Source organism: Erigeron canadensis, chromosome 9, assembly GCF_010389155.1.
Source record: "Erigeron canadensis isolate Cc75 chromosome 9, C_canadensis_v1, whole genome shotgun sequence".
NCBI lineage: Eukaryota > Viridiplantae > Streptophyta > Magnoliopsida > Asterales > Asteraceae > Erigeron > Erigeron canadensis.
Genome location: NC_057769.1, coordinates 5,088,521 through 5,109,322, shown reverse-complemented (window position 1 = coordinate 5,109,322; position 20,802 = coordinate 5,088,521). Strand labels below are relative to the sequence as shown.

The 20,802-nt window shown below is 32.9% G+C and overlaps 2 protein-coding genes across 2 annotated transcripts; one reads left to right on the top strand and one right to left on the bottom strand.

Annotated features, from left to right (window-relative positions):
* Positions 1–1,363: 1,363 nt before the first annotated feature.
* On the top strand, positions 1,364–4,503 carry LOC122584035 (glutamate receptor 1.3-like). Its single transcript, XM_043756393.1, has 5 exons — positions 1,364–1,661; positions 2,013–3,160; positions 3,275–3,575; positions 3,663–4,048; positions 4,159–4,503. Exons 1-5 carry the CDS (start codon positions 1,364–1,366, stop codon positions 4,474–4,476), a joined length of 2,451 nt encoding a protein of 816 aa, XP_043612328.1. The 3' UTR covers positions 4,477–4,503.
* A 1,730-nt stretch (positions 4,504–6,233) lies between these two features.
* Positions 6,234–13,667, bottom strand: LOC122581300 (FRIGIDA-like protein 3). The gene is made up of 4 exons (XM_043753502.1): positions 13,514–13,667; positions 11,758–12,778; positions 7,502–7,674; positions 6,234–6,906 (listed from the first exon to the last, which is right to left on the bottom strand). The coding sequence occupies exons 2-4, from the start codon at positions 12,764–12,766 to the stop codon at positions 6,481–6,483; spliced, it is 1,608 nt and encodes a 535-aa protein (XP_043609437.1). The 5' UTR covers positions 12,767–12,778; positions 13,514–13,667; the 3' UTR covers positions 6,234–6,480.
* Positions 13,668–20,802: the final 7,135 nt, after the last annotated feature.

The window sequence follows — 20,802 nt, the reverse complement described above, 5'->3', positions numbered from 1 at the left end:
ACAGGTGGCAGGCTAAAAATTAGGCCTAATTTAGGTCTCCCTATCACGGTTCCATTAATAAACAGGGTCATAAGGATGAACCAAAAGGTTGCTACAGTTTTCTAAAAAGATGAGCTTTGGGAACCTTCCTAACACGGTGGGGCACGTTGAAGGCTGCGGCTGACCATAATCAGTCGGTAACAGATGATAACTTGTATAATGAAGTACTTACTAAAAGGTTACCTGTGTTCCTGCTACACACAAATCATACTTCTTGCAATAATGTTGAGAAAATAAGAAAAGCTGAATAAACCCATAACGTGAGTACTTTAATTTATATAACTAGTTCTCAGTAAGCGGTTTTTTTTTTTCATGATGTCAACAAACCTTCATATATGAGACTTTCTGACAGAAAGGAAAATAAACCCTAAATCGGATTTGAAAACTAGAATTTGAAAACTTTATTCATAAAAATGGTAACATACCGAAAACTTAAAATAAAAAATAATTTAAAAGCAACTGGATTGGATCAGTGATTGGAGCCTTGGAAAAAGGCTGAAGGTCCTATTTTATAAACGTGGAAGCAGTCTTTCTACCTTTGTTAGGGGTAAGGCTGTCTACATCTCAACCTTCTCCATACACCGTTAAAGACGGTATTGAGACCCAAAACCCGTGAGAGACACCATTGGGAGTTACTTACTTTACTTTCGTTTAAAATAAAAAATAATTTCATTCCATCGCGAACTTAGTTAGTGCCTTTGAGTCTATCATGAGAACAAGGCACATGTGCTTCTCATTTAGACAGTAGTGAACAAGTTATTAATAACTTGATTCAGAATCTCAGTTTTTTTTGTTTAATATCTTATATATATGCATTTGACAAACAATATGTGGGGACAATGCAACATCGAATTCAAAAGGTAACCTTAAATAGGCATGACTTGGTCTTACTAAAACTCAAATATGACTTGCAGACTTGAACTAAAAAATACATCAGTCATCTATCACTGACTTATGCAATCACAATCATTTATATTAAATTTCTTCTCCCAAGTGATCGGAAGTTTCATAAACGTAAGTGTTTTCTACGCAATAGCCGACCATAGAGTTTACAGACAATGACGTCCTTCAGTCTCTAAAAAATTCGTAACTAGAATGACTCTGTTGGTTAGTAGCTGTGAATAATACTAGAAAGGCTACAATAATCTGATGTTGACTTTTTGTGGAACTTCCAAACTTACATTTCAATTTCATTAACCAATTTCTGCATTATTCATTCAAGGTTAATTGACCTTCTAAAGTATCTACATGGCTAGTTGACTTTTTCTAAGTTAATACTCCCATAAAATGAAATGTTGCACATTCCTTGTTGCTTCTTCCAAAGATGGTGCACCAGAGTCAAAGGGAAATCATGCTATTGCTTCTCATATCCTTGAGCTTTTCAAACCAGGATTTATGTACGCACTCATTTCCATCGAAAAACAATGGCATCCTCATGCATGACCAAGTTGTTATACGAGTGGGGATCGTTCTTGACATAGAGTCATGGATTGCAAGGTCCATTCACAGCTTCATAACAATGGCAATCTCTGATTTTTATGCACTTAATGACAATTACAGTACGAGGATCGTTTTCCACACGAGGGACTCCAAAGGTGACCCTTTACAAGCTCTTACAGCTGGTACGTGCGGTCTCTTTTTGTTCCTCGTCTTTCATTTCTCACCATTGTCAGCTGTTATACTGACAATTGATTGTTCACTATTTTACTGGTGTTTTAGTTTATTACAAAAGAAACAAATAGGATTAAATCCAGCCTTGGATTGTTGTTGTTGGCCATATATGTTTACTGTAAGTATAAAAGTTATAAAATTTTAACACCGTTACATATTTCATCTCTTTTGAACATATAGAACCTGTCCTAAAATGTTTTGCCAACTGCGGTGTTCTGTTTCCTTCCACATGTTAAAAGCCAAGGACCTACTAAGTTTCCTGTTACATGTAAGTCTCTCACTTCATTAGGTTTTTCATGCAGTGTTTGATCTTTTGAATAACATAAAGGTGCAAGCAATCATAGGCCCGGAAACATATCTTGAAGCAAAGTTAATGGCCCCAATTGCTAATAAAGCTAAAGTTCCGATATTTTCCTTTGCGGGTTCTCCCTCTATGGATTATCCATACTTGTTTCAAATTAAAGAAGATGAATCAATAATGTCCAAAAGCATTACTACCCTTGTGGAATCTTTTAGATGGAGAGATGTTATATTTTTATATGAGGACGCTGATTGGGGGCGGGAGAGCTTATCATATTTTCTTGAATCTTTCCAAGACAGATACATCCAAGTTAGTCGTGGAAGTGCAGTTCAAGCCAGGGCCACAGATGATCAAATCAATCAAGAGTTGCAAAAGATCAAGATGGGCCTCACAACGGTCATTATTGTACATTTGTCGTCTTCATTAGCATCCAGAGTTTTATTAAATGCGCAAAGGTTGGGAATAGTGAGTGAAGCATATTCCTGGATTGTAACTTATAAGACGGTTGACATACTGCAATCCATGGATAATGAAGTCATCGAGTCATTGCAAGGAGTGATATGTGTGAGACCTTACATTCCAGCATCAAGCATGTTGCTAAATTTAACGTTAAGATGGTACAATGAATGTACTACAAAGTACCCTACTTTATCATCAAGAGAGGTAAGTGCGCTTGCTATATGGGCATACGACACAATTTGGGCATTTGCAGAATCTGTTCAAAGGGTTGGGGTTCAGTCTTCATTTGTTGTCCCACGATTTGATTCCATGCTTCTAAATGAGATTTCAAAAACAAGATTTAAGGGTGTAAGTGGTGAGTATCGACTCATTGATGGAAAGCTAGTCTCCAATGGATTCAAGGTTGGAAACATTATAGGAAATGGAGAAAGGAAAGGGTCTACAATCTCTCCAAAACGTCGGATATTGCAAATGACTAGTGATAAAAGACTGAAAGTTGGGGTTCTAACACAAAGAAACTTCACATACTTTATAGATGCAAAGTATGATAATCTGAAAAATGTTACAACTGCCACCGGATACTCTTATGACGTCTTCAATAGGTGCATTCAAGCTTTAAATGTATCGTATGATTTAGTTCCATTTGCCAATGAAACTTATAACAATCTTGTAATGAGGGTTTATGCTCAGGTATGCAGATTTTATGAATATCAAAGTCAGTGCTTTAACATATGCAAGTTATCTAACTTGTAATGTATTGTTTGAAATAAAAGTCTAACTTGTATATATGTACATATATATCAGGAGATTGATGCGGTCTTGGGCGATTCAACAATTCTTGAAAACAGATCTCGGTATGTTGACTTCACAGCTACCTACACCGACATAGGTCTAGGAACGCTTGCAAGAATTAACCATAATGACATGTGGATCTTCATGAAGCCACTCGACTTGGATCTTTGGCTATGCACAGTTTCTTTTGCCATCATCACTGGCATAGTAATTTTTGCTATCGAGTCTATGGATCAAGGGTCCCAAAGATCACACGTTCAGCAAATTGGAGCAACCTTTTGGTTCATCCTAATGACCCTATTCTTTACTCAAAGTTCTCTTTCTTCTCTCTTCTCTCATATAAAATAATATGGAACCACAATCACATATTCTAACCATTTTATGGAAATTTGTGGTGCAGGAGAGAGACTGTCAAGTAATCTGTCAAAGTTTGTTCTGTTCATATGGTTACTAGTTGTCCTTATTCTTATCTCGAGTTACACTGCAATATTGGCTTCACTACTAACTTTTGAACAGTTCCAAATAGCATCAAAAGGTGGAACTGTGGGGTTTCATGGCGGCTCTTTTGTGGCTGGAGTGACTGTTATGAACTTGGATTTTGAGAGTTTTAAACATAGCCAATACTATTCATACGAAGCTTATGCAGATGCTTTATCAAAAGGTGGAAAACATGGTGGTGCTGATGCTATCATCGATGAAATCCCTTACATTAAGATGTTTCTAGGAAGGTACTCTGCTGATTACGCCCTTGTTTCGTCTGAACCTACTACTTCAGGTTTTGGCTTTGTAAGTACCTCTTCTTTTCGTTTTCTGATAGATGCGAGTAAAAACATTCTGTATATTATATATACAATCAATGTATTCTGTTAGAAGTTAAAGGTATTTATTTAATTTAGGTATTTAAAAAAGGATCACCATTAGTAGTAGAGATGTCAAGACAAATTGCCAAACTAAGAGAAAACGGAACACTGGGAGATCTGGAGAAGTACTGGTTCAGGAAACACTCGGCATCATCCCAAGATACTCTGCCTAAGCCACGAACCTTGAACTTTGGCAGGTTTCAAGGTTTGTTTCTTATTAGTGGGGTTTCTTCGGCTTTAGCACTTATGATATCCTTGGTTCGCTTACTTTTTGCAAATCTGGAGCTCCATGCCTTCATGTTCTTCGTCTTGCAGCATGACACGATAGCTGCTTTGAGGCCTCAAACTCATTAGTCAACTTGTGTATTTCGGTTTGCAAAGTTCTATCAAAATATATATGTAAGTATGTGACCATTTGAAAAGATGCTTTTAATGGATTTTATTCAACATACAAGCTAGCATGAATGTATCCTATAGAAGTCATTTCTTCACATATTCATCATGCATTCGAGTAAGGACATGTTTGCTTTTTATTCCAGTAAGTTATAAGTCATGTATAAATATAGATGTTGTATGTATATATTTATGTCAAAATAACAATGACATATATTTGGCTGTTCTATTTGCTTGAGAATTAAGAATTCAATTGACGCTTTCTGTCTAAAACTCTGCTTCTTGTTGCAAAGTGTAATTTTACCAAAAAAAACTTGATAAAAATGATGTTTTGTGAGAACAGTAAAGTAACTCTTAATGCCGTCTTCCATAAGTTTTGGTCCCAAATACCATTTTCGACTGTGTATGGGGGAGGTTGGGATGTAAATAGTCTTACCCCTACCAAATAATGCTTAGTGCTTCCCGGTTCTACCAAAAAAAAACAAATAATGATGCTTCTTGTTGCATAAGCCTCTTTGAGCCCATTATTGAACAGAATGTAATTTGTTTTCCACATATTACTATGTTTGATCAAATTAGATACAGCCATTTCGACTCATTAATGTACGAACAAGATGATTCGGGTCGGGTTCAAAAATAGATTGTACATAATTTATTACTTTTTTAAATTGCTGATCAGAAATATTACGTTTATAAAATGCTAATCAAGAATTATACAGTAATAAATACCATATTGAATGTTTTAAGTTAAAACTGTACAAGTTTGAGTATAAATATATGGCTTGTTATCCCATTTTCTCATCACACACTGAAGGTAAGTAACATCAAAAATCAAAATCATTTCTAGATTTGTTATGATATAAGATAATTTTTTGTAAATAACTCTTTCGAAAAATTTCATGTTTGTCTTGTGTTTGTTCAGGTCGAAATAACTCAAAAACAGCATGAATAATTCTCAGATTTACATCTTTTCTTTCTTTATCGTCTGTCTTGTTATCAACATCCATGTCGACAACGCTTCTGGTACAGGTATTTGCTGTGTATCTATACTCGAGTCTATGTTTTCCATTGAACCGTGTGTTTTGATATTTCTTTGTATATCCAGAATGAATTGCTTTTAACATATTTTCTATCATTTGTTTGTTCTTTTCCAGCCATCGCACCAAGTACAGATATCTCATCTGCCAAGTATGACAATGATGATATCCCTCCCAAAGTCGACTGCACGAATCAGTGTGAAGGCTGCAACCCTTGCACCTCCATCCTCGTGCTCATACCCTGGGGTGCCTCGCGTTGGTTTTGTAAATGTGGTGGCACATACTACGTACCTCACCATCCTTGATCGTTTTACGCGATGTATAGGGATATATTCATAACAAATATATGATATTAGTACCAGGATACATCCACACGCATGATCCAAAGCATATCTGAAAGTATTTATACGATGAAGTTGAAAAGTTTCGATTGCATAAACCTTGATCATTTGTCACTCTTACATGTCATTGGATTGTAGTATGTTTTGGAAATAACTAAGCTTAAACATTTAATGAAAACTAGTAGAAACAAAACTAGTCACACCCAGATTCAAATAGCATTCAACACGGTTAGAGATGTAACTATAAAAAGATTAAAGCTCCAAGACTTGGAGTCTGGCAGATTTAGATATAAGACCCGCAGCCAGACGATTTGGTTAGGAACTAAACTAAATAACAAAATTAGTGGAATTGTGCTTTTTGTTGACGTATACGATACAATACAAACTGAACTTACAACATTAACAATACATGTATTATACGGTTGTCCAATTATACAAACCAAAATCAACAGGGCTAACATACATTTTTTTTTCTTCGGCTTTCCATGGTTTTTCCAAATTGAGCTCAACATAGGAATGACTCAAAAGGGTTAAGACCTAGAAGTTAAGAAGGATCATGATCAAAGTTTCTTATCATGCCTACAAACTTAGTGAAGATAAGGAGCTTGGTACTGATAACCATTTCCGAAGTAGGTTCCATGGTTTGGAGCTATGTTGTAAGGAGTTCCGATAAACGAGTGAACATGGTTTTCGGGTGGTCCAGGGTAAGCATAGGGTTGTCTGCCGTCATACATATACTGAGTTGGCGGTGCATACCTGGTGGCGTAGAGATTTTTGTCAGCAGTGATGTTTGTGTTGCGGGAGCCATATCCTGCTACTACACCATTGGCCCGGGGTCTTTTGGATTGAGGTTTAACAACTTCTGTCGCTCGTTTTTTTTCGGCCTTGGCTTTCTCTAGCTCAAGGATCCGTTTTTGAAGTGAGTCTAAAGGGTACTGATCTTCAAGCTTGTGTTCTTCAATGCACTTGGTGACAGCCTTTAAGGCAGATAGTTCTCTTTCGCTGACATCAATCTGCGATTTAAAAGATGGAAGATGTAAATCAAAAGAATATCCAGCAGCTTTACCAAATGTGTGCTGTTCGGAGATTTAGACAAACATAAATCGTAAACTGTTTCAAAACATCTACATCAATGTATTTAACCAAAACCAATCTAATATGCATTATCAGGTCATGGATGCACTTTTGATCTGGAGGTAGCAAACTGCACAGAAAGAGCAGGGTTGATAATGTTCCCCAACTATTTGATTTGGGTTGTCCTACCTAAGAAACACTACTTTTTATTTCGTTTGTTGAACGTTACAAATGATTAATGCATTTAAGGTGTTCAAAGTAACTGAAATATTACAATTGCTAACCTATTGTTTAAGAGAAAAGGACTCATGAGGTTGATTAAGTGACTCTCAACCCTCTTGACCCATTCAACTTGTTTCCAATTTACCTATCTAAATTTTAAAATAAAAATAAATAAATAGATAAATAATAAAGAAGGTATAAGTGTATAACCCCAAATCAACCCATTATAAACCAACTGCGAGTCTGCAACCCATTTACCCATTGAAGAATCAAACTTCCGCCTTTTAGTTGAGTAGAGAACAAAGGAAAAACCTGAGCCATTGGAGAAGAATTTCCTGCTTTCACAGTGGAAGGAGCTTTCGTCACCTCTGCCAAGTAGGAATTTAATAACGTAACAGGAGAAAACTGCTCGGTGAGTTCGAATGAAAAGGCTAGATTAACAGCGTCAATATGTCTTCCACTGTTGACCAACACATCAATTACACCTGACAAACCAAGAAGAAAAAGTAAATATACTTGGTTATAAATAAAAATGTATGTTGGGTTAACCTTGAAGTTTATGGATCAAATGGTTCCGGGTCAAGCACATGTCAAGTCGGATCGTGATGTAGCATGGGTCAAGCAAATATGGACATGGGTTTTTACTAGTTAGTTTGCATGGAATAAGTTGTTTGATAGTAGTATTTTCTGCATGTTATAATTAATTAAGGAGTTAGTGTAGTTATTTTATTTAGTAGTGGGTCATTTGGTAACTTGGTTTGACCAAGTAATAAGGAGCAAGTTGAAACTACCATTACAAGTTTCAGGCCATTAGTACTTTATTCCTTGTTGTTTGCATTGGCAAGTTTGTGTTTAAGGGCTATATATAGGCCATGTGTTTATATAAATGGAAGTATGAGCTATAGTTTTCTCTTTCTGGAAACTTTATTTGTCTTCTCCGTATACATAAAAAGAGTGAGTGTGTCAGTGTATATTAATGGGTCTCAACCATCACTCCTACAAGCAAGGCTAAAGAAAGACTGCCGGTTTGAGAGTCAATAGCGAGAAATAAAGCAGACCATGGATTTGGGGCAAAAATAGCATCAAGATAGCAAGAAGGGCCCGATCAAAATCAGCAAGCAAGGAAGAAAGAAAGAAGGGATCCCGCAAGAAAGAAAGCAAGAGCAAGTAGCAAAGACAGTCATAGCAAGAGCAAGAAGCAAGATACCGGGTTGCAGCAGTATGGACAATGAGTTAGCAAGCATGAACAAGATATGAACGCAAGCAAGAACATAGGTCGCGGTTGAAGTTGTCTCTTAATTTAACAATGTGATGTTGAGCTTTTGAGCGGTAGACATAAGCTAATGATCGTTCAATTAAAACAACAAAGTTCTCAGCAAAAGAAGAAGCAACAAAATGGTAGGAATCATGAGGGGCGGTAGTGATTAAAGTTCCATATGATCACAGGTTGCCTTTGAAGACATCGGTTCTAAGGGATATCAAAAGGTTTAAAGACAACCCATGATTCTGGCCAGATAAGTGGGCTTGTTAACAAAAAAATAATAGAAAGGTGTATGTATTTGGTTTACTTCGGTGGTGTTAGTCAAAAAGAAGGTGAATTTTTTTTTTTTTTGTGCTTAATCTGGTTTACATGTGAAGAGACATCCAAAAATTATGATGATGCATATAGTATGTTAGAAAGTGTGTATGGAAATACACGTTGTATTGATTAGTTCAAGGTGGAGCTTGTGAGAGCTAGCAAAAAATGCCATTACTGTAGAAAGCACATGTGTTGTCATTTTCAAGCAAGGAGATGACCAATAGAGTTTGATAAAATGAAATTGCTCGAATGAAATATTGAGTTTCTTCTTGCCAATGAAAGACAAGAACTAATTTCTTTTTATTTTGTAGGAATTAAAGAAAACAGGGACCAAAGAGGTTCACGTCAAAGATCAAGAAGAAAGACAGATTGTAAACTGGAGACCCAAAGCGTTCAAGTTAGAAAGAGAAAAAAGGAAGACTGAACCTCATAGTTCGTATTGCACGGCCTACATCAAGATTAAGGGGGTGAATATTGGGTCAACCTTGATGTTTATGGATCAAATGGTTCCAGGTTAAGCACAGGTGAAGTCGGGTCACGATGTAGCATGGGCCAAGCAAAGATGGACATGGGTTTTTACTAGGGGTTAAGTATCTGGAAATGTGAGTAACTTTTACAATTTTCCTATTGTGTGAATGTAACTTTCATTTGGTTAATTGTATGTAACTAAACCACTAAATTTTAACGATTAATGTAAAAATTTTACGTTGACCAATCAAAAACTTCTACGTGGCAGTTCATCATGTGCCACGTATACACTTTTACATTAATCGTTCAATTTAGTGGGTTAGTTACATACAATTTAGTGGGTTAGTTACGAACCAAATGAAAGTTACATTCACACAATAGAAAAAGTGTAAAAGTTACTTACACCCCCAGCTACTAAACCCTTTTACTAGTTAGTTTGCATGTAATAAGTTGTTTAGTAGTATTTAGTATTTCCTGATGTTTTAATTAATTAAGTAGTAGTTAGCTTAGTTGTTTTATCTAGTAGTAGATAGAATGGTTACTTAGTTTGACCAAGTAATAAGAAGCAAATTGAAACTAATACTACATGCTTTAGACCATTAGTACTTTATTCTTGGTTATTTGCATTGGCAAGTTTGTGTTTAAAGGCTATATATAAACCTTATGTTTATATGAATGGAAGTATGAGTTGTAGTTTTTCTTTAAGCAAACTTAATATTCTATAAAGAAGAAAAATAAAGTTTGCAGGAAGAAACGCTACAACTCATACTTCCATTCATATAAACAAAAGGCCGATATATAGCCTTTGAACACAAACTTGCCAATGCAAACAACTAGGAATGAAGTACTAATGGCCTAAAATGTGTGATGGTAGTTTCAACTTTCTATGGTCAAACCAAGTAACAAGTCTACCTACTACTAAAGAAAACAACTAAACTAACTACTACTTAATTAATTAAAACATGCAGAAATGCTACTACTAAACAACTTATTACATGCAAACTAACTGGTAAAAAACCCATGTCCATCTTTGCTTGACCCATGCTACATTGCGACTAGACTTGACCTGTGCTTGACCCGGAATCATTTGATCCATAAACATCAACATTAACCCAATATTCACCCCCTTGATCTTGATGTCTTGATGTCGGTCGTGCAATACAAACTATGAAGGTTCCGTCTTCCCTTTTTCTCTTTCTAACTTGAACGCTTTCGGTCTCTTGTTTACGGTCTATCTTTCTTCTCGATCTTGATATGAACCCCTTTGGTCTCGGTTTTCTTTAATTCCTACAAAATAAAAAGAAATATGGTCTCTTCTTTCATTGGCAAGAAGAAACTCAGTATTTCACTTACATCTCATTATACCAAACTCTATTCCCTTGCCTTTGAAAGTGACAACACATGTGCTTCTTAAAGTAATGACATTTCTTTCAAGCTCTCACAAGCACCACCTTCAAATAATCGATAGAACCTGTATTTCAATAGACACACCCACCTTTTAACATACTTACTATATGCATCATCATAGCTTTTGGATGTCTATTCGCATGTGACAACCAGGTTAAGCACAAAATAATACTTTCACCTTCTTTTTTACTAACACCATCAAAATATCCAAATACATACACCTTTCTATTATTTTTGGTTTTCAAGCCCACGATAGCCAAAATCATGGGTCGTCTTTAACCTTTTAATATCCCTTAGAACCGATGTCTTCTAATTGACAACCTGTGATTATAATTATATGCAACTTTAATCACAACATCCTCTTTTGATTCCTACCATTTTGTTGCTTCTTCTTTTGTCGAGAACTTTGATGTTTTAATTGAACGATCATCATCTTATTTCTACTACTCAAAAACTCAACATCACGACCTTAATTTAAGAGACAACTTCAACCGAGACTTTCCTTCTTTCTTGCTTGCGTTCATTCTTGTTCTTGCTTGCTAACTTAATGCCTATACCGCTGCAGCCCCATATCTTGCTTCTTGCTCTAGCTATGACGCGTTTGTTGCTACTTGCTACCTGCTTTCTTTCTTGCGGGATCCCTTCTTTCTTTCTGCTTTCTGTCGTGCTTTCTTTCTTCCTTGCTGATTTTGATCAGCCCTTCTTGCTATCTTGCCGACTCTCAAACCGGCATTCTTTCTTTAGCCTTGCTAAGTGATGGTTCAGGCTCCTTAATATTCACTCACACACACACACACACTGTTTTTATGTATATGGAGAAGACAAATAAAGTTTGCACAAAGAAAAACTACAACTCATTTACCATCTTTCATATTCTTTTTTCTATCTGAAAGAAAAAGAGTGATGGTTCAGGCCACTTAATATCACTCTCACACTCACTGTTTTTATGTATATTCCATTCATTGTAGATGCAGTGAATTGGGCACGTCAGGCAAGTTGGGTAACACATCAAATTAGATAACCCCATCTGACCCTTAGAGACAAAGCATAAGTTCAATGAAACAAAACAGCCATTTCGAACATAAAAGCTTAGGAAACAAGAAAAGGTAACAACCTGGCATCTTATCAGACAACCCAAGGAAGCGGCAAAGTTCGGCTGTCTGGTGGCGCCGAGAAACCATCGGTATCAACTTGGATAAATCTTCATGCACAAAATCGGAATGAATACCAAAAGTTGCAACAAGCTGTAAGAAAGCGTGAGCCTCCAAGGAGTTGCCATTACTATCATCCAAATTAAGATCATCTAACTTCGGTTTCCACACTTGTGCAATAATCTTTGCTCTGTCCTTCACATCTTCAGATATCACCTTTGAAACAGTGCCTGCATCAAGGTGTTCAAGCAGAACGCTAAGACATTCCATCAGCATGATACATGTTCGGCGAATACCCAACAGATTCGAATCTTTTTTCCCATCTAAGTTTGACAACTCTGGGACATAGAAACCGTTGAGTGAATCTAAAACCAAACCACCAGGGTCACCCGCAGCCTTCAACGCAATTGGAATCTCCTCCTTTATGGAAGCAAGATTCTTGCGATTATCTGATATGAATCTGTGCAGTCCTTCTGCATCCATCTCCTCACATAACTTAGAAAGCTGGGGATTTGATAGCAGCTTCACGTCACCAGCTTCGAATAACTTTTTCAAACCATTTACTTCACAATCAGATGGTTTTTCGTCCATAACAGAAGCTGCTACAGATTCCATGTGTCCATTTTTCTTCTTCCCGAGAACATTAAAGATAGCAGAAACTGCAACATCTCTCTTCTCTTGAAGCCTAACCAATGAAGCTTCTTCCTTGGCCATAACAGCAGCACAACGCTTCTCCAACACTCGTTGAGCTTCAACTGTTTTCATTTCGAACTCCTTTTCCTGGTCTTCCAGCTCAGTAAAACGCCTCTTCAACGACTTTTCAAGCCCATGAAAATGTTCCTCAATTTGTTTCCATTTAAAGTTGAGTGTTACAGTTCGATGACTTTCTAGCTCCGCAAAAGCTTTCTGAAGTTGTTGTATTTTGGAGTTCGTAGACTCCAACATTGTAGCAACTGAATCCATATCTTCCATGACCGGTGAGCCCTATAAACCACCACATATAACCAAAAAAGCGAGATTAGTACTAGGGATATTATATGTGGAAGACAATGTTGAAGTTATACTACATATCGCCTGTACACGATGCTAAAGAAAGTGTCTGTCAATACTAAAAAAACACAACCAATTTCACAAATACTTCCTCTCCAGAGCAGGAACCGACAGAGCCACATGCATAAGGCATAAGGCCAAGGTTGGCGATTATCCTATAGCCTGCGGAGATTGAGCTTCGGTCTCCACTAAGAGATTCCCAAGCCCCCAACCATTAAGCTACACTAGTTTATAGTCCACCAAGTATATATATATATATAGTTTCATTTATACTAATTCCGGCACACGCAAAAAATAGAAAAGTCGAATGCATAAAGTCGTTAACTTTCTCGCTCAATGTTTACCATCGATTTTGCCACATGTAAGAACCAACTATTTAGGCCTACAAATTACTCCTATCTATCATTTTTCTTATGTGACACCTCACCAAAGTTAAATGTTTTTTGTCTTTCCAAGACACATGGTTTCGGTCGAAATTCATACAAATGAAACATTTTTAATCATCTATAGCAACAATAAACACCCACCCAGTACACAATTTAACAGAATTTCATATAAAAATCAAAACTTTTCACTAATCAAGATATAAATAGTAATACTAATACTAATAATAGCATTTTATTATTAGTACAATTGGACTAAATATAGTAAGTAGTTGATAGAACTTACAGAAGTGGGTTGTCGGCGGCGGCGGATGATGATGATCGGCGGCGGCGGCGACAGAGAATTGTGGGTTTTGATCAAGTCATTGTGTGGAAGGTAAAGAAAGATAGAAAGGGAAAGTGGGTTTCTGACACAAAGTAGTACTTTTGTGTCCTGTTTTTGCTAATGCCAGATTTATTTCTAATTAAAGTTATGGCACGCGCTTTTGGTTAGGTGGTAGGGGGCTGTATTTTCCTTTTCACTTTTTCATTTTTCTCCGTCAATAACAACAAAAATTGGACACAAAATTATGCGATCGTATTTGGCGGGTTAGATTATACAAAGTGAACAGTGACATACTGCCATTGCTTTCTAATCAAGCCCTAAATTGTAAATTAGTACAATGAGAAATGCATCTCATTTACCAGTATGATTTTTTATATTAAGAGAGTAATTACCCGCACGTTGTGATGGTGAGATGGTGGGGGTGATAGGTCATAAAGTGTGATAGGTCATAGACTCTGATAGCCAAATGCCTTAACCGTACGAGTTCCGACCTCGGATTTAAAAATTCGTCAAAAGTATATCGAATGACATCTCTAATTAAAGAGCTTGAAATTTTAAAAACACCCGTATAAATTTTATAATTTATCGAGGTATGACTTTTGAGATAAAAGATTTTTAATTAATTGAAGGAATAAATGATTTATGAATGAGAGAGGAAAAAAATTATTGATTGAGATTTAAGAAGAGAGAATGAGTATTATACTTATTTTTGGTAAATATAAAATAAATTGGGGGCATTTTGGGAAAGTAAATGTTGAAACTTAAAATTTAGACGGGGAAATTTGTTTTATAATACGAGAGATAGTGTATGCGCGTTGCCGCGATGAGATGGTGGATGTGATAGGTCAAGTCATAGAGTATGATAGCCAAATGTTTTAGCCAAACGGGGTCCGTCTTCAGATTTAAAAATTCGTCGAATGGCATTTATAATGAAAGAGCATGAAATTTTAAGAACACCCACACAATTTTTATTATTTATCGATATACAGTTTTTGAAATAAAAGATTTTGAATATATTAAATGAATAATAAAATGATTTATGGAGGGGGGAGAAAAATTAAGTGGTTGAGATTTGATGAGATAGAGGAAAATGAGTTGTTGAAATTTAAAGGTATTAATGTATTAATGAATAAATAAGAGGGTTAATTTAGGTAATTCAAATCCTTAATTGAGAATTTGAAAAAAATAAAATGCTTTATAAGATAGTATTATATAGTATAAATAAGATGATAAATCCTCTTTCAACATGTATAAAATAAGGGGATATCATACATACAGCCGTTGTACGTATTCTCAGTACAACACCATAAAAAATCAGAGGGCATTTATGATATATAAATAAGTTTAAGGGTCAAAATGTAAAAATTTAAAATTTTTTGTGTTTACAATACCTAAGCCATGATGCAACCTACTGTACCCATTATTTTCCCATAAAACAAACATATGATTTATAGGCTTTATGAAAATAAATACCAATTAATTTGTAACTTATCTTCACGAGACACCCTATGCTTTACATAATTATACTATATTTATCATTCATGAGGTAAAACTAATTAATAAGATGATATATAACTAGAAACTCATGAATGATAAATCTTTAATAGACAAATCTTAAAAAAAAATTAGAGGGTTGGCAACTTGGCATTCCACCTTTTGTCGACTTTCTCATCACTCACTATCAATCAATCCTTTTATGTCACCTATCATTTACCGCTCACTCATTGTACATTTTATTTTTTTTGTTGTCAACCTACCACTCACACCATAATATACCTTATAAAATATTAACAATAAAAAACAAAAAGAAAAAAGATTTAAAAATAAAAAAATAAAAAAAGGTACGCAAGAGGTAACCACGCATCAATGAGTGGTTCTACCACTCAAACCCACACCACACCATAATCAACGCAAGAGGTGTTGTATTGAGTGATGACACCCACCACTCATATGTTGTCATCCCCTTTAAATATATATGCATTGATTCAAATTAAACATATATTATAATAAAAAAATAAAATAGTTGTTTCTTTTTTAACTTAAAACTATTGTAAATCATGATTCAGTACCAATAAATCATAATAATCATCTTGTTAATTGGTTTTACCTCTAATGCATTAGTTTATTTTATTTGTCTTATATACGTGCGCTTGAAAATATAAATCACAAAATTATTAGTTCTAATACCAATTTGTTATTCATTCCCCTAACTCTATTTGTGCATTAGTTTTATATACTTGTGTTCTATGATTCTTTATACATCAATTTTATCATAAATATCTTATTCTATATTATTTTATTACTTTCATATTTGTATTACAAGAGCTTTACCCTATATACACAATGTAATTTTTTACTAAAAAATGCCTCCTGAAACAAACGAAGCAAAGAATATGAGTAGAAGACCACTAGCATCCCTTGCTCTCTATCAATGGCTCATAATAAACAATCAAACTTTTATACGGTGTGTTGAGTAATCTATAATATAACTAAAAGAGAATGTTGGGGGTACACTTGACACCCCTAATAATACTCTCTCCTTATTAATCCTCTATTTTTTTTAATATTTATTTAATAAAAAATGGTCGACCTGTAATAAAAAAAATCTTATAAAATTTTTATTATTATTATCTATATATATATATATATATATATACCACATAGAAAAAACTCTCATATATTCTTAACCCTAAGAAAAAACCTACAGCAAAAAAAAGAGCTACGACCGACTACCAAAAAGGTTTTTTTTATTTATATATTTTTTCACATTTAATCATTATTATTATTATTTAACATTGAATTCTTATGTTATTGTTAGTATTATCTCTTTTAATTTAGTTTGTTGTCCATTATAGGTTCACTATGTTTTCTTCTTCAACAACAAAAAATAAAACCACATTAGTTCATCTTGAAGATCTTAAGACAACACATGTTAACCATCATCTAGGACTCTGTGTTGTGCATGTATTGATTATTTCGGAGTGGAACAACCCGAATAAAATCAAAACATTCGAGATGGTCTTTGTTGATAAATTGATATGTATTTTTCAAATTATATACTCTACACTTTTTGTTTCTTTTTTATTTAACTAAAGTTGGGGAAAAAATGGGTAAACTAGAATCTAAATATATAGAGAGTTAATTTTTATATGTTTCTTATTTACCTTTCGTATTGATTAAGTTATGATATTGGTCATATACATTTTAACTAAAGTTGAAAAAAAAAGGGTCGACCGAAATCAATATTTATATGGAGCTAATTTTTATATATTTTTTCTTTAGTTTCGTATTCATTAAGTTGTGATATTGGTTATATACTTTTTGTTTCACAATTATTATAAGATTTATATATCTTGAGACTACTCGTCCATTAAAGAGCACTAGTTTTGTTTATATATTAGATATCGGACAAAGTTTGGTTTACATATCTTTATCTTTGTAATTTTTTAGTGTATAGTAATATTATCTCTCAATAATAATAAAAGAGCCTTTTAAATTCATTTTTGAAAAAACTATAGCCCTAGGATGAAAAGCAAAGATGAATATTAGCCTTTGGATTGATTTGCTTACCTCATTTACCATTTTTAGATTTTAATTAAACTAATACAATTTTCTATTGAATAAACTTATGGTTACATTATATGTGAAGATCGAATAATTCTAAACAAGGCAGAAATTGGTTCATGTTTGTTAAGAGTCTTATTTTGAGTATAAAAATAACAACAGGAAAGAATATTGATAAAAGGAAATTGAGTAAACCAAAATTATAGGGTTATACGAATGCACATATATAATTTAGTAGATTTTTAAAATCACTTTTATAGATTGTTAATTTAGTTTGATGTAAAAATTTTGTATATAAATGTTATAGTTATAATGTAGATTTTAAAATGTTAAAAGGATGTAATCAAAATATTTAAAACACAAGAAAAATATATAAAAATAGAAATATATCTATATACATATTAAAACAATAAGAATCCTAACATTTTAAAGTCCTTTTCAATTTAAAGGTATTTTTAAAAATTGCCACATAAGATTTTATACTATGTGGCATCCTCATATATTTTTGACAATATTTATCTTATTTTATATACAAAATTATATACAAAACTATAAAAGTAACAAGCATTTTTTAAAAGAATAATTTAAACTATGGTTTTATAATCTTCTAATCATTATTGCTTCTAAAATAAAGAATCTCAACAATATATATCTCTTGAAAACCTAAGTATTTAAATCTGCATTATTATATATAGGATTTATTTTTATCTATTCACAAAACTATAAAAGTAACAAGCATTTTTTAAAAGAATAATTTAAAATATGGTTTCATAATCTTTTAATTATTATTACTCCTAAATAAAAAATCTCGACAATATGTTTCTCGTGTAAACTTAAGTACTTAAATCTGCATTATATTATATAGGATTTGTTTTTGTCTATTCACAAAAGTTTATCTATATCTATCTATATCTATATCTATATATTATATATATGTGTATATGTATATATTTTTTTAAATTGTTTTTTTACATATACAATTAAAAAACATAACAAACTCTATAATTACGAAACAGATTTATTAACTTTTACTCTTAAAGTATTTTTTTTCCCATCGTGTAGGTTTAGAAAACAAGTTTCGATTTTTTGTCAAGTTGATCGTAAGTTTTTTGTGACGGATGAAAATGATTTTCGTTAGAGGACATATTTATATTTCATACAATTAATTTGTTGATTTATAAAATTGTCCAGGCGTGTATGTTTACTTTTTATTTTTTTATGTAAATCTATACGCTAAGGATTTTAAGGTCATACATTAAAACTTATAGTGTTCACTATACTTTATCTTTATTTAACAAGTTCTTGAAAAAATGATTAATCCTTTTAAAAATCAACTTAAAAATTCTCTCAAAACAATATGAATGTGATAAGTGGATTTCCACTTAATTTCTTTCTAAATCTTACTTATTGCACATGCTACCATCCTATAAATTAAGGAAATCTGCACGCTTATAAATTAAGAGAATTAATCATCTATAAGTTTTTATTGTCATTCATTCATAAAGCATGTGACATTCCTTCTTCAATCAAATTGTTGCAAGTACTTAATTTTACCTCATATAATTTTTACTACAATGCTCAATGTATCAAATATATTTTATTTTTTTTGTTCCTATGTATTAGAAAAAGAAAAAAAGTATTAACAATTTTAAAAAATTGTAAATAAAAATGTTTGTACACAATTTTTAGTAAACTAGCACGGTACCCGCGCTATGCAGCGGGGTTTGTGACAGCGAGGTGTTGGTGGTGGACGACTGTTGATGGTAGAGACGGCATCGAGTGATATTGATAATTGATGTAAAAGCAATTAATGTAAAGAGTTAATTGAAAAATTTTAAAAGATTAAGGACTAGTAGTATAATTAATGGTATTTTAGACATTTCTCCCCATGTAACTTTCAACATGGAAGCTATTCTTTTTATAATATAGTATAGATAATTTTTTAACATCCGCACATCGTGCTGGTAATAAACCTTGTATAAGAATAAACTTTTACCCGAATTAAAAACCAAAATCATTTTTTAGTCCGTTTAACTTTTCATAATTTATAGTTTTTGTACGAAACAAATTATTAGAATATTTAGATGTTAGATAATTACTAAAATTTGAAAAAAAAATTCATATATTAAAAGAATGAATTTGTTTCAGTATTTTTATACAAAAATAATATTGATAGTAATTTTACAGATATAAAACAAAAAAAAAGGAACTAAACGATAAAATAATAGTTTTAGTGATTATAAAATGTAATAGATTGGACTTTAGATAATTTGTTAATAATAAGGTATATTTTTAAAAAGATAAAGATGGAAATAGAAAAAAAAATTAAAAAAAAAAGTATGGGAAAGAGAACGGAAAAATATAATTTTAAGGGTTTTAAGGGGTGCAAATGTATCTCAAACCTCTTTTGATTATATGATAGATATCATTAACGTGATTTTAGAACCACTTATAAAATGACAAATACAAAATATGTTGAATATGACATGTTAAATATAGATAATATCATAATTTAACAAACATAAATAACAGATGTTGAATATCAAAATGTAAAATTAAATACTTATGACTAATATTTACTATGTTATATGATAAAAATATTATATAAAGTCTTAATTTGATCTAAAAAAGTCTTATATTATATTTTTATTTATTTAAATAGCTGCAAGACCACAAAACGCGGTGAAAAAAACCGAAAGCCCTTCTTTAAGACATACACACACACGAAAAAATTATAATTTAAAAAAAAAAAATTATTATTAAAAAGATAATATATAACTTAGGAAATAATCAAAATTTGTGATTGATCTTAAGTCATTAGAACAACTATCTTTTAGTATATAAAAGGATGTCATGAGTTTTTTTATTAGTAAAATATAAAACAAATACATATAGTCATATATGCGGCTTATTAAGCCTTCAATTTAGATATTTAATTTATAAAGTTTTGCATCTTTAAAAAAGTGAACTCTAAGATATTTTAAAAAATTACTAATTAATTTACAAAAAGTTATAGGTTCAATTCTAATCAAGAGAAGTTTTTTTTATGTTTAAGGGTTTCGTCATAAAGTGTACTTCTATTGGAATACTTTGTATACTTTTTATATGTTCTCCCGCGTATTACGCGGGTTAATAATCTAGTTTAGAATAAAATAAAAAAACAAATTCAATCTACAAATATGTCTTACTTTTATCATTAGGCAACTAAATGACAAGCTTACTACATAGTTGAATCAACATAAAAGGTTTTTAACATCAATTATAAAAGCAACAATCTAAAAATCAGTATACTTTATTTGTTAAATTGATAACGTGTCAAATACCGTTTGAATCGAGCTAACTACTCACCTTTGTACTTCCATAAAAAAATGTTAAACCATCGGCTTAAACCCCAGTGGCTAGGGGTGTTTACACTTCCCACTATGTGAGGCCCCGATGGGTTTTCTCCTAAGGTTGTGGGTTCGAGTCTCGACTGACACAATACTTGGGTTTCCCATCTAGAAATTTTCCACAAGGAGGGGAGCTGAGAGACTGCAGCATCTCGCGAGTTCCAACGATAGCTGACTAAAATTGTCTTCAATCACGTCTGAGTCGAAATACACCTTTAAAAAAAAAAGATCCGACACGAGTACTAAAACATTTTTTTAAGATGAAATTTTAACCATAGCTTCTTGTTAAAAAAAAGA